Source organism: Anabrus simplex, chromosome 1, assembly GCF_040414725.1.
Source record: "Anabrus simplex isolate iqAnaSimp1 chromosome 1, ASM4041472v1, whole genome shotgun sequence".
Classification (NCBI taxonomy): Eukaryota; Metazoa; Arthropoda; class Insecta; order Orthoptera; family Tettigoniidae; genus Anabrus; species Anabrus simplex.
Window position 1 is genome coordinate 1673755506 of NC_090265.1, and position 13508 is coordinate 1673769013.

General features: G+C 36.7%; 1 protein-coding gene across 1 annotated transcript in view; it reads right to left on the bottom strand.

Moving 5' to 3' along the window:
• Positions 1-13508, bottom strand: part of Fkbp39 (FK506-binding protein 39kD) — a 234199-nt gene that overhangs the window by 91184 nt on the left and 129507 nt on the right. The window contains exon 6 of the mRNA XM_067138391.2: positions 4826-5040. Coding sequence (XP_066994492.2) covers positions 4826-5040 — 215 coding nt within the window. The remainder of the gene's footprint in view (positions 1-4825; positions 5041-13508) is intronic.

Genomic DNA, 13508 nt, shown 5'->3' on the forward strand with positions numbered 1-13508 from the left:
GCTGCTCTCTTAGCTAGAATGATGCATCAAGTCGGCCATGAAGTAGGCTCTACTCTTTGCTCTGCTGTTCTCCAGTGCACGCATTCGGCTCTGTTGTGCGCGTAGAACGAGTGGTATATTTAGCGCGTTTCAATTCTAATTATCCTAGTTGATTTGATAAGAAGTGATTGGTTTTGTAAAATGAAGTGGAGCAATTGTCAAATTGCATCTTCTAAGAAACAAGCAGTGTTACAGAAATATTGAGTGAAGGAATGGTCATTTCTACTTGTTTCATGTGTTAGTGAAAAACATGTGTTCTGCAGTGTGTGTTCGTGTGATTTCTCTGTGGCTCACGGTGGACGAGATGATTGCAGAAGACACATAGAATCGAAGAAACACCACACATACAGCGAATCAAAATTACAAAACCAGTCTGTTTCACCGTTCTTCGTAAAAAGTAATGAAACTGCGGTGACAAATGCCGAATTGCTATTCACATCATTTCTTTTGGAGCATAATATTCCGTTAACAGTTTCAGACTACGCTGGAAATTTATGTAGATCAATGTTCTCTGACTCCAAAATATCTCAGAAATAGGTTTGTGCAAGAACTAAAACCTCTGCTTTAGTTCAATACATGGCATCTGAGGCAAAAAAAAAAGGAAATAAGTGAATTTTTACAAATAACACCTTTTGCTTTGGTTACTGATGGTAGTACGGATTCAAATGCATATAAACTTTATCCTGTAGTTGTCTCTTTCTTTAATGCTCAGAAAGGCCAAATTTCAACTCTTCTATTGTCATTGGTAGAGAGTACCAACACTACAGGTGAGAGAATTTTCTCTATTATTAAGAGTGAATTGTCTTTAATCATTCCATGGGAAAATTGAATTTCTTTATCATTTGACAATACATACACAATGATAGGGGCAAATAAAGGTGTTACCAAATTTTTGAAGGACAGGTATTCTTCTGGTTATGTCCCGGGTTTTCATGTCATCTCACACACACCTGTGCACAAAAAGCAGCAGCCCAATTACCAGTCAATATAGAGAACTTTTTGGTTCAGTTATATTACTATCTTGATAAGAGTTCTAAAAGGCAAAACAAGTTGAAAGTATATCAGGCTATTGGTGGCACAGAGGGTCACAAAATTTTGAAATATGTTAGTATTCATTGGATCTCGCTTCTTCAGCCTATTTATAGAGTTCTTGAGCAGTGGAAAGCTTTAACATTCATGTTTTGTAGTGAGACCCACCATAAAAATGAGAGCACCAAGCAGTTAAATGCAAAATCTTTCATACAAGACCCCCCACACAGAACTGTTTTGCTACTTTCTTCAGAGTACACTTCCTACCTTTATCTAGAAACACACAGACTTCAAGAAAGTCACCTTAACTTTTTCTATTAACACTAAGCATTTCTTCTTTAAATGATGCCATACGATTTCAAGGCCATAAGCTATAATAGGCGTTACCTTCAGTTTAAGCAATTCCAGGGCTGTCTTTAGGGATAGCCTGTGTGGGAACCAGATGCCATTAATAGCCTTTATTGCCGCGTTTATTTTTCCCTAATTTGCAGCGTAAAATCCTTGCCAGAAAACTGTAATGTGACGCTCAGGTATCTGAAGCTGTTCACACTTCGCAGGGGACCATTACTCGCGCTTAAAGTTTTTGACTGTCCACGCTTCGTAAATGTCACAGAAACTGTCTTTTCTTCATTCAAACGAAGCTCATTCTTTTCCGCCCATGTCATCATTAGGTTAAAAGCTCCTTGTAGCTCTTATTCTGAACTTGAAGCCAACACTATATCATCCGCATACATATACAGAATTACTCTTTCTGAAAAAATTGCGATGATAAATAACAATGGGCTCAAAGGGTCACCCTGTAATACGCCAGTGCTTTGCTCTATATGATTAGATGTTGTTATTCCGTCATACATCAGTATACAATTTGAGGCCAATATGTTTTTAACGAGTCGTGTTATGGAGTTGCTATTCCCTATCAAATGTTCTAATTTCTCCAACAAAAGCTTCCTGTTGAACGTGTTGTATGATTTGGAAAAGTCTATGAAAATGGCATGTAATTTTCCTTGAGACTGCTAGATCAGCCTCGACATCATTTAAAAGGCACCGAGTTGCCTGCGTTGCCCCTCCGAAATATAAACCGTGCCTCCGGAAGTCTGTAATCAACCTTTTTAATTAAACTATTAGCCAGGAGCTTTGATAAGGTCTTAAACATGGTGCACTCAAGGGCAATACATCTATATGCATTTGGGTCATCCGATTTTCCCTTGCCTTTATACATCATTCTGACCGTAGATCTTCTCTGATTAGGGATCGTTGCCTCTTGAAGGCATACATTAAAAATATAAGTGATAGCTTGTTAGAGCACTGGAAGAGCACTTCTCAGACGTTCATTGTAAATGATATCAGGTCCAGAGGCTTTTGCCTTTAGAACTATTAATTACTGCCACCACCTCTTCAACTGTAAAAAGTTCCAAGGTCCACCGCAGATTCACAATAGTTTCCTTTGTCTTCTAAAAGACGCGTATCTTACTCTTGTAGGACAGTACTAAGATTGTTCTCTCAAATTTCCATAGGAATGTTAATAGGATATTTGGGTCGTCTAGGATTTAGGGCTCTGTATGGATCTCGTTCTGCTTCCTCATCAGACGTTTTTCTTCTTGTTTCTGGTATAATTCTTTTATCTCTTTTATGATAGATTTGTATTCCTTATTTTAGAATAAACCTGTAAATGTTCGTCAGAGAGTTTAGTGCTAAATGTAGTGTGTCTAGTGTAGCCCTATGAGCCCTGTAGCAGACTTCATTGAACCATGACTTTCACTGTCTTTTTCTATAAACTACTCGCAAGGTAGCACTATGTAATAGAAGCTCTAACCGTCACTGCCTCATCCAAATCGCCTCCTTGACTCGCCTTACGAACCTCATAACTGTCCAACTCACTTATTGCTTCATTCTGTAATTCCCTCGATATCTTAATAACCTTATGATACAATTCCTTTAGTTTTGCCAATTGCCACCTTTTCAATACAATAAAAATAGATTACAAACTTACATATTTATACACGTTTTCTCTGAACTGTATGTTTACATCATAATAAATATGTAAGTTTGTAGTATATTTTTATTGTATTGAAAAGGTGGCAATTGGCAAAACTTTTTTTTTTACTAGTTGCTTTACATCGCACCGACACAGATATGTCTTATGGAGACGATGGGATAGGAAAGGCCTAGAAAGTGGAAGGAGGCGGCCGTGGCCTTAATTAAGGTACAGCCCCGGCATTTGCCTGGTGTGAAAACGGGAAACCACGGAAAACCATCTTAAGGGCTGCCGACAGTGGGGTCGAACCCACTATCTCCCGATTACTGGATACTGGCCGCACTTAAGCGACTGCAGCTATCGAGCTCGGTATTGGCAAAACTAAAGGAATTGTATCACAAGTAGATCTTCAATACGGACAAGGAAAATGAAGTTTATAACCTGCAATCTTAATAACCTCCGAGTCCCTCTGATCTCTACCATATCCGATAAGAAAGGTTGTTTGAACTAGCTGGTGTTTCCTGCTGATGTTTGGGATGGTTTTTTTAGTTACGACTGAAGTTATTAGCTACTTGGGAGAAGGTTTGACACTGATAAATAAGGCGAGCGGTATAACATACTTATGTTGTAACGGTACCAGCACCATAGACTTGACTACAGTTTTCTTTTTACTAAATGCCATTCCAAACTCCTTCAGATTTTCATTCCAAATGTCCAGTCTCCTTTGTACTTCCTTTTCTCCCTTTCCCCAAATCACCACATGATCTGCAAATACCAAAGCATTCGCTTCATCACTACTGATACTCTGTTTTACACGTTTTGTGATTTCATCCATCAATATAATAAACAATAACTGAGACAGTGCACTTCCTTGTTTGAGACCGTTTTTTGTATAAAATGTTTCAGAGTCACCACTTCCCACTTGTACACTGCCTTTACTCTCGTGATACAACATTTTTATCTTGTTAATGATTTTGATACATTCCTTTTCAGTAGGCATTCCCATACATGTTTTCTCTGAACTGTATCATAAGCTTTTTCCAAATCCAAAAATATGAAGATGATTTCCTTGTTTCTTTCCAGATGTTTTTCCATTATCATTCGCACTATAAATGTCAAGTCTATTGTTGATCTATTTGGTCTAACCATAAACATCGTCTAAATACAGTTTCTGCTATCGGTCCTAAGTATCTTATCAGATACTCGTTGCATTTCTTTTGAAGTTTCAGGATATTAGACAGCAAGTTTTTTAATGGTCTGCTAAAAAGACCAAGATATCAGTGTAAACTAAATTACACATATCAGAATCCATTATCAAAGGTTGCATATGCTTACAGGAATTATCTTGAATAAATTAAGAGGAGCCTATGCAAGATCTCAATTAACTGTAAAGAAAACTGAGTAATTAGCATGTATTTGACACTTCAAATGCATGAAAACATTTAGAAAATCTTGTGAAGTAAAGTTATGTGTCACCCCTACAACTAAAGTTATATGTGCCATTTAACAGTTGAAATTTGGTGTAATTGCAATTCTCATAAATTAAGAAAAAATAAGGTTATGTATGATCCCACAGCACACAAATGTGACGGTTGTAAATTTATGCTGAGAAACTCTTAATTTTGTTATATCTTTAATGTTTGTCATCCTTTCCCAGCATGAAAAACTATAGAACTCATACTCTATGTAAAAATTGTTAAACCCAGGTTTGAAAGGGTTAAAGTAAGAAAATATTTAAAACATGTTTCCCAACACTTATTATACACTAACTACTGTACGTACATTTTCATCACCAGTAACTCCTGGAGTTTTGGGAGTACCTTCCTGCGGATTGATACTTTTCTTTTTCTTTTTCTGTTCTTGATTATCAACAGGTGTTTTAGTTTTATTCAGATTATTCATCTTCTCCATTGGGGTCTTGTTAGGGGTCTTGTTCTGCTTGTCCTTTTTCTTCATGTCAGGAGTTTTCTGCACCTGTGTTGTAACCATGTCATCACCTGATGAAGAAAGAAATGTAAGCATATTACACACTAACAAAAGTTCCTAAACAATCATTCCATATTATTAACAGAAGTTCCCAAACAAACATTTATAGTGGAATCTAAGTAGGTTTCCCTCAGCAAGTTGTTCTGTTGTGTACATCGATATCACAAGTTCCACTTCCCATAATTATGATAAATATGACTGTGTTCCTAATAAGTTACATCACGGGGCAAACGTGACATTCAGAAGCATTGGAAGAAATGGTTGCAGTGCAATCTGCACACAAATTTGCTGTCCCAACACTGTAATGAATTACAAGTAAAACCTGGTACCACTGTGCATACTTTTAGGACACAAGAAAAAGAAAATTCACTTAAACACTTTCATATACACAAATCATAATTTTCAACATAACACTTATTAGTTCCTTTCTGTGACTTGTATTTTTACAAAACTTACGTATTCATGTGTGTGTCAATCATTCACAATGTTTATGTTTTATAACAGGCATTTCAAACAATGTTAATTTTTTAAACCCTTTCAGACCCTATGTCAATTCCAATGGACATTGTTTATATCACAATGTTCCGTTTTAATAAAGGAATTTACGAGATTTGAAACCATTTGTTCATCTAAATGGACATTACCTTTTACTCTTTGCCAACATTTCTGCCATCTAGTGATAAAAACTAAGTTTATGAACAACTGAACAACTCAAGATGAAAGCTTGTGAGAAGGGTTATAAAGGTGCAAATTTTTGTAATTTTGCGCATTACCTTAAAGTGCTATATTTTAACATTGTTTCTTAATATTTAAATTTCAAGCTACAGTTTTATAAACAAGAGGTTGTGCACAGTGTGCAATAAATGATATTTAATTGCAGTTATAAATCTATGTCCATCCCGATAGACATGTGCTCTGCAAGGTAGCTTTTCTCACAAGTGACTGTCACCATTTCAGAATTGCACATTCTTGCATTACAGTATTACCCCTCTTTTACACTTTTCAAGGGACCAAGGAATACTGGTGTAAAATGGGCAGTGGGTGTGAGTGTGTGTGTGTGTGTGTGTGTGTGTGTGTGTGTGTGTGTGTGTGCGCGAAGGGGGAAAAGTGTAAATCGTGGGAAACAACTTGTACAGGTATATAAAAATGCTCTGGAAAAGGAGGTAAATGTTACACAAATGCATATTATTCATTTGTAGAGTATTTCAATTTCAATCGATTTACTGTATTTACCTCAAATAAAGGTCCATGGAAGTTAACTGTTGACTACACTGCCTTTGTAATTCTGTTCAACCTTTGTCCAGAAGAAGGTTACCGGTATGTGGTTGAAAATTTGTGTAATATTTGCTTTTAATATACAGTAGTCACTATCTTAGAATGGCTATAGAATTATCTAAGATGAAATATTTTCTCTGAATGAAACATTTTAATTGCTACTATTGTACCTGTATTTCCCTATCACATAGGGGTGGATTTTCTCAGAGCCATCAGCATTGGCTCCCAACATCACTGTGAGCTTCATCTTGCTGTGTTTCCCACCATGGCATTTATCTCCTTGCTGGGCAACACACACTGAAACACAGTCCATTTTCATCTAGGTTTAAAATGTTCCTGGGTTCGTAATCCTTGGTCAGCTCCTGCAATCTTCTATCGATCCATTCTTCTACAGTTTCATCACTAAGTGCATTAGATTACCCACAAACAGTTTTATAGTTTAGGTTTTACCTTTTCCTAAATCGGTCGATCCAAGCCATTGGAACACGCTGAAATTTTCAATGCCAAGAATGTTTGGCACTTTAAGCGCCTTTTCCCTTAAGAGCACACCATCAATTCGAATGCCAATGGAATACTACACAATCACTGCTTCCTACCAAAATAGTCCAGAATCAATCTCTATTTACACTTATTTCTTATGACCTCTAATTGTTTTTCAAGATCATGAAGGTTATGAAAATTATTTTCACCCCCTCTATAGATGACAGATACCTGCGTAAAACATCCACTGCTGCACTTGCATCAGCACTGGTAGGCATCACTTCACTGTCTTCCTCTGCTTCATAACTGTCACTGGTGGGAGACTCAGCTCCTGTTTGCTCAGCAACCAACTCCTCCACACTTCTTTCCTCTGCAGTGATCACAGAATCATCTACCTGAACAAAATCTTCAGTAGTGCAGTCTGACAGCAACATTCTCCATACATCAGGTAGCAGGCTGCCTTCTTCCGGCAGCTGAGATTCGGCATGATTCTTGAAAAATCCTGCTTTCAAGACTTTGCAATGAAGTGAAGCGCATACAGGATTGAAACTTTAAATGATTATGGATCCTTTCCGGCATCCATAAGGAATAAAATTCACTGCACCAGGTTCTTTCTATAAAGTGACTTAAAGGAGTGAATAACCCCTAAATCCATAGGTTGTAGCTTGCTTGTTCAGTTAGCAGGCAGAAATTCTAACTGCACACTCCTCAAATTAACATCCACGGAATGTGCAGGACAACGGTTGATGAAAAGAAGGATCTTCTTATTTTGCGCACCCATTTTTGAATCCAGAGCAATTAACTGCTGTCGGAAAAGATCTGAGGTCATCCAAGCTTTATGGTAGGCATCGTAGGCAGTAGGTAATGGTCACACATTCTTGAAGCAATGAGGGTTTTTAGATTGCCCTGTCACATAGGGGTGAAGCTCCTCAGAGCCATCAGCATTGGCTCCCAACATCAACATCACATTGCTGTGTTTTCCACCATGGCATTTATCTCCTTTGAATGCCAAAGTCTTGCTGGGCAACACACTGAAAAACAGTCCAGTTTCAACTAGGTTAAAAATGTTCCTGGGTTTGTAATCCTTGGTCAGCTCCTGCAATCTTCTATCGACCCATTCTTCCATAGCTTCATCACTAATTGCATTAGATTCCCCACAAACAGTTTCATAGGTTAGTTGATTCAGCCATTGGATAAGCTGAAATTGTCAATGCCAAGAATGTTTGCCACTCTAAGCGCCTTTTCTCTTAAGCGCACACCATCAATTGGTATACCTGTGGCTCGACGATTGAAACTAACGTTTTACAATTTTTTTCCATTTTCTCATATTTGCAGTATAACGCATACTTCCTTTTCTTGGAGTTTGGTCCGCATTCTGAACCACTTGATGTAATGCTTCCTCTGTTTTTCACAATTGTATTCAGCGTGGATACAGGAAGCTCCAATTCGCGTGCCAATGAAACGCGTGTTCCGCGGTACGAATCAACCTTTTCTAATATTCGAACTTTCTCATCCATAGTGAGTTTTTCTTTCCTTTTTTCCCCATAATCAGTAGGAAAACAATAAAGTAATAACAAAGAAGGATTAACAAATACATACGACAGGAAAGGAAGATGGCAGCAATTCACATGGGGTATTTTTTCAGAATGACATTATGATTATTATTATTATTATTATTGTTATTATTATTCTTGACCGCTCGACTCACATAAGAACAAAAAACGTAACAAAAATACAGTAAATGCGACAAATCAGCAACAATAACTTTAACAACTCCAACGACAAACACAAGTGTAAAACAATAACCGTGAAATAAACTCGGGCAAGACAAACATTGGATAACGTCGTCTCCTTGCGGCTTATCCTGTACTTAGCAATAAAGCAAACACCTGAAATAATTTTCTTCTCCTTTGCAGTTTTGTTAATTCAACTCGTCGGATTTGAAAATAAGGTTTAGGACGTTATGGAAAACACCTGATATCAAAGAATGCGCTGCATTGGTTAAGTGGAAGTTCAATACTGAAAGTTTTAAGAGTTATTATAGACATTGGTTGTCTGATTTGGTTGTCATGCCAGGGATACTCAAAGCGTTTTAGGTTAGTTACGACGCCATTTTACTTTGAATTTTTTCCCTCTCGAATGGCCTGTCATGGCCTAAATGGCAGGAGGTGTAAAATGTTGCAAACGTAAATTGAGGATTTTAATACATTGCGAGCATAGGAAATCTCAGGGGACCAACAAATTGTTTTTGTAAAAGACAGGAAAACGTAAAAGCCGGGAATGTAAATGAGGGGTAATACTGTACTTATATACTTTATTTTAAAATGGTCTCAAAATAGAGTAAATTTGTAGGTAATGGCCAATATCTCAAAAATACAGGCGTGTGCAATGCCATTCTCGAAATTTTCAGAACTTCTTCATTCTGAGAAAGATGTTGATCACATATTAGAACTGCTGATGACTGGTAATGTTTCCGATTTAGAAGAATTGCAGAGTGATGAAAATGACTGAGGTGGATTTTGCTATACCATAGCCTAATAAAATAAGCGAGCTATTCCACCTTTTCCATACAAATTAAATAGTTGTTTATTAAATAAACATTTAATGGGACTAGTTTCGACCTATTTAAAGGTAATCTCCAGCCATATCGCGTGTAGAACAAAGTATCTGAAACACAGCTGTATTGAAGATGGTCTTAAAACATAAGTTTGACACTATGAAAACTTGTTTATAGAATTTCCTGAAAAATACATTTGTTGTAAGAAATTAGTTCAGTTAGCTATAAGAAAATACGAGAAGTCTTATAATATTCATTGTAGTATTCAAGAACATATATAAAATTCAAAATTCACAGTCTTGATGAAATGTGGAAATGAGCATACTGTATATGCAGTGGTGTTGTCTGAATATTTCATTAGAAGGTCTATAGGTTTCAAGAAGAGATTATTTTAAGTGTTGTATTGAATTTACAAATGATATATTTTTTAAAAAGACTCTAGGAAATCTGAAAGAAACATCCCTTTTCATGAAAGTGATTCTTATTTTCGTATACTACAAAAATATTTTGAGATTTTGAAAGTAGAAATAACAATTCTTATGAGAAAGGAGTTACTATTAATTTGGTTTTGCCGGCAGAATAACAGGATTTTCTGCATCTCAGACAAATTGAATAAAGCTAGTAGTAGAAATGAACCATCTATTACTTCACTCTAAGTACCTTTATCTGTACCGGCTTCTAAGAACCGCTCATTCCCTAAGAGTCATCTCATGCTCCTGTTCAAACATCTTTCCCTGGTACAGTACCATATTTAACAATTTCCTGAGGATGGAACAAGTACACTAGAGGGTTGAAACAAGGCTAAATTCTGGCCATTCTGTTAAAAAACTATGCATTTAATGGACAGTCAAATCCAAAAGACAGATTTTCTGTATGATTTTCCAATGAGCTAAAATCCTTCTGGAGGGGATAAACAATTAATACCATCACCTGTGGGTAACAAGGAAGGGATCACAGAGGATGGTTAATTATTTGATATCAAGTCTCCAAAACAGTAATAGAAGGAAATTTATGGTAAAATACTCTAAGGCCCGGTTGTATAAAACTTTTGATCGGAGTTTAAAGAGGAAAAATGGCTGCCAGTCAAGCTGAACTTCGATTTTCCGTTGTATAAACGCTAATCTACGATCATCTCGTCTTGATCTAAGTTCAGATTTGACTGCCGAATATTCGTCGGTTAATCTCCTTGAACTTAGATCATTATCATTCACATTAAACATTGAACTAGACCTGAAGACTTGAGAAGTGTTTCCTTGTATCGTATCTGCGTAAGAATACCGTACCTTAATAATATCGAGGTGCGTTATAAATATATTGAATGCTAGTAGTTAAATAATATTGCTGAAGATCGCTCGATTTTTTCAGAAGTGAGGTTATGTGAATTTCATATAAACAATAGCCTACTGCTATACCAACATGTTGTTACTTAGTTTTTTTATTATGTTTCAAGTTTACAAAACAAAGCATATATATATTTTCTTTAGCAGGGATGTCAGATTATTCCGACTTTTCGTCTGATGAAGAAGAGTTGATTTTACAACGAGCTCCTCGCGTCTTTCAGCAGACGGAATCCGATTATTGAATTGTGTGAAATGTTCAAAATAGGATTTCGTTTATCGAAAGATGTTGTGGAACGACTGGAACTAAAGTTAAGGGACACACTACAAAAACCTAGTCAAATAAATTATCACCTGTCACCCATGTGCATGTTCCTAACAACTCCTAGGTTTTATGCTACAGTAAGTTTTCAAATGGTTGTTGGAGGGCTCTTTAACATTGACAAGTCAACGGCTTTCTCTTTCAACTTTGATGTCACCATATAGGTTCTTTTATTTTCTATTATATGTTTGTACCTTGATAGTACAATATCCACCAGATCGCCCTTTTCTTTCTGTGTGAAGTTCCTTCCATGTTTACTTCACGAGATTACAATATTATCTTCTTCTCCTTCTTCGACAGTCACAGCAATTTCGTATTTCATTTGTTGACAGTCACGGCCAGTCCCACTATTTAAGTATTATCCAACGGGCCGAGATATTTCGTATTTCATTTGTTTTGCGGTGTTGCCACGTCCAATTTTTTGAACTCCGATTACATTTGAACTACACATGTGTAAACCGAGTTCAGTTTTATACAACGCGATGAAGTCGTAATCTCAGTTCATTTTCAGAACTAAGTTCTTAATTGATCTACAGTCAGATGTCTTTATACAACCGGGCCTAAGAATGGTTTGTGAATGTTACACCTTCTTTATGCAAACTGCATTAGTGATGGACAGCATGAGTTACCTTTTAGTCAGAACAGAAAAACTGACCAATAGATCTTATACAATAGAAGACATTGAGCACATTAATACGTAGAGGTGTTAGAGAGTGTTTTTTATTTTTTTAAATGATTTCTTGATTTAAAATTCAAAGTAAGTGCTTAAAAACTTAGTTTAAAAAATAGCACAGGTATACCGTTAAATGTGCCTATGGAAGAATTATAAGACTTATAAGAAGTTGCACTTTTATTTTACATTCACCTCCATGCAGCATTTCAAGAAACACATTTTCAACAAATACAAGTAATCTTTTCAGTTTTGACTAAATAATGCAATGAAATCTTTGTAAGTAGACCATATTATCTCAGCATTTTCAGCTGTCAATCGTCACCTCCTATCACTTACTACGAGACTATATTTGGAAAATGACTTTTCAGAATTCACATTTGAACATGGGTACTACATTATCATTTGCAGTTGCATAGTCACTGTGAGCAAGCCCTAATCCCATGAGGATCTCCGGAACATTCATATTATCTTGACGCAGCTGGTTCTCGATGGCAGTCAAGTAAATGCTGTGAGCCTCCAGAAACTGTTGAGATTCCATCCTCTTAATAAATGGGGCATTCTTCTTATACTGGAGCAGTTCTGTAGTAGATATGTTCTTAAGTGCACGCCAAGGATCAATGACCTGATGGCTTCTACAGTCTTCCTGGCTGGATCCGTGGTCCTTGCAGTCCTGACTTTTACTAGAGCAACACACCTAAGCTTGGACTTAACCATTATCTGCGTATTTTCAGGAAGACTTTTCAAGTTAGGGATGACTGTCTGGTTGAATACTCCATCACCTAATAACCTGAGCTTTACCTCAAGTTCATCTCGCTTCCCAGCTAGTACATGAATTGTTGGGTACTTAGATCTCTCCAAGAAATTAAGCAAGTCTATAAGAGAGGCACCAACAACAGAAACATACACAGTTTGTAATTTTATAATCTGTATTGTTGAAGTCTATGGTTGTTAGAAAAATTGTACCCCAGAATTTGAATATTCCAGTGTTTCAAAACATGCCACCAGGAATTCCATCTCGTACACACAGACATTGGGAAAGCTAGAATTTCATCCTGTTCTGTATTTTCATATTTCTCTAAGAAATGCAGTGTAGTACCTTTTTCAGGTATTTAAAAAGGCATTCCTTATTCTCTCTCTTTACTATACAAATGTTCAGTTCATCCAGCTCATTTTCAAATACGCAGCCGAAAAGGTTGACTAGGAACTCGGCACTGGACATCACCACCCACATTCGCAATCAGTCCTTGAAGAGCACTTAAAAATTGTCATGTAGTGTGCAAAGTGTGCAACTACTACCACTACACACTCCCGTTGAATTTGATAGGAATTCAAAATATCTAATATAGCATTGGCACAATTTTACCATTGGCACTGATGGATGACGTAGGATGTTAAAAAACACACCTACCAGGTTTTGTCAGTTGTTTGATCACATATCAGAAACACATCTGTATTTTAGCGTTTCCTTAATTTCTTCCCTCCTTTCACTGATCATGGGGATGTATATCTGACGGATCAGATTTGCTGATGGTAAATCTCTACCTCCACGAACATACTTATTAAGCCAAGTACGGATAGCAGGATTGCCTAGTTTTTCTACTAGTATGTTAGTTTTCATGACTGCAGTAGTAGTGTCCAAAATAAACTCTTGTTTCGAATTCTTCATAAAACTAGCATTTGATAATGTTTCTTTCCATGTGGCCACTCTAGGAACACTAACTTCACGATGCAGAGTTTTTCGGCGTTTTGAATGCTTCTCCAATTTAAACGGTTTGCCTAAAGCTTCTTTCCTGCGATAATCTAACCGATGAACACAATATTTGCACATAAGAATG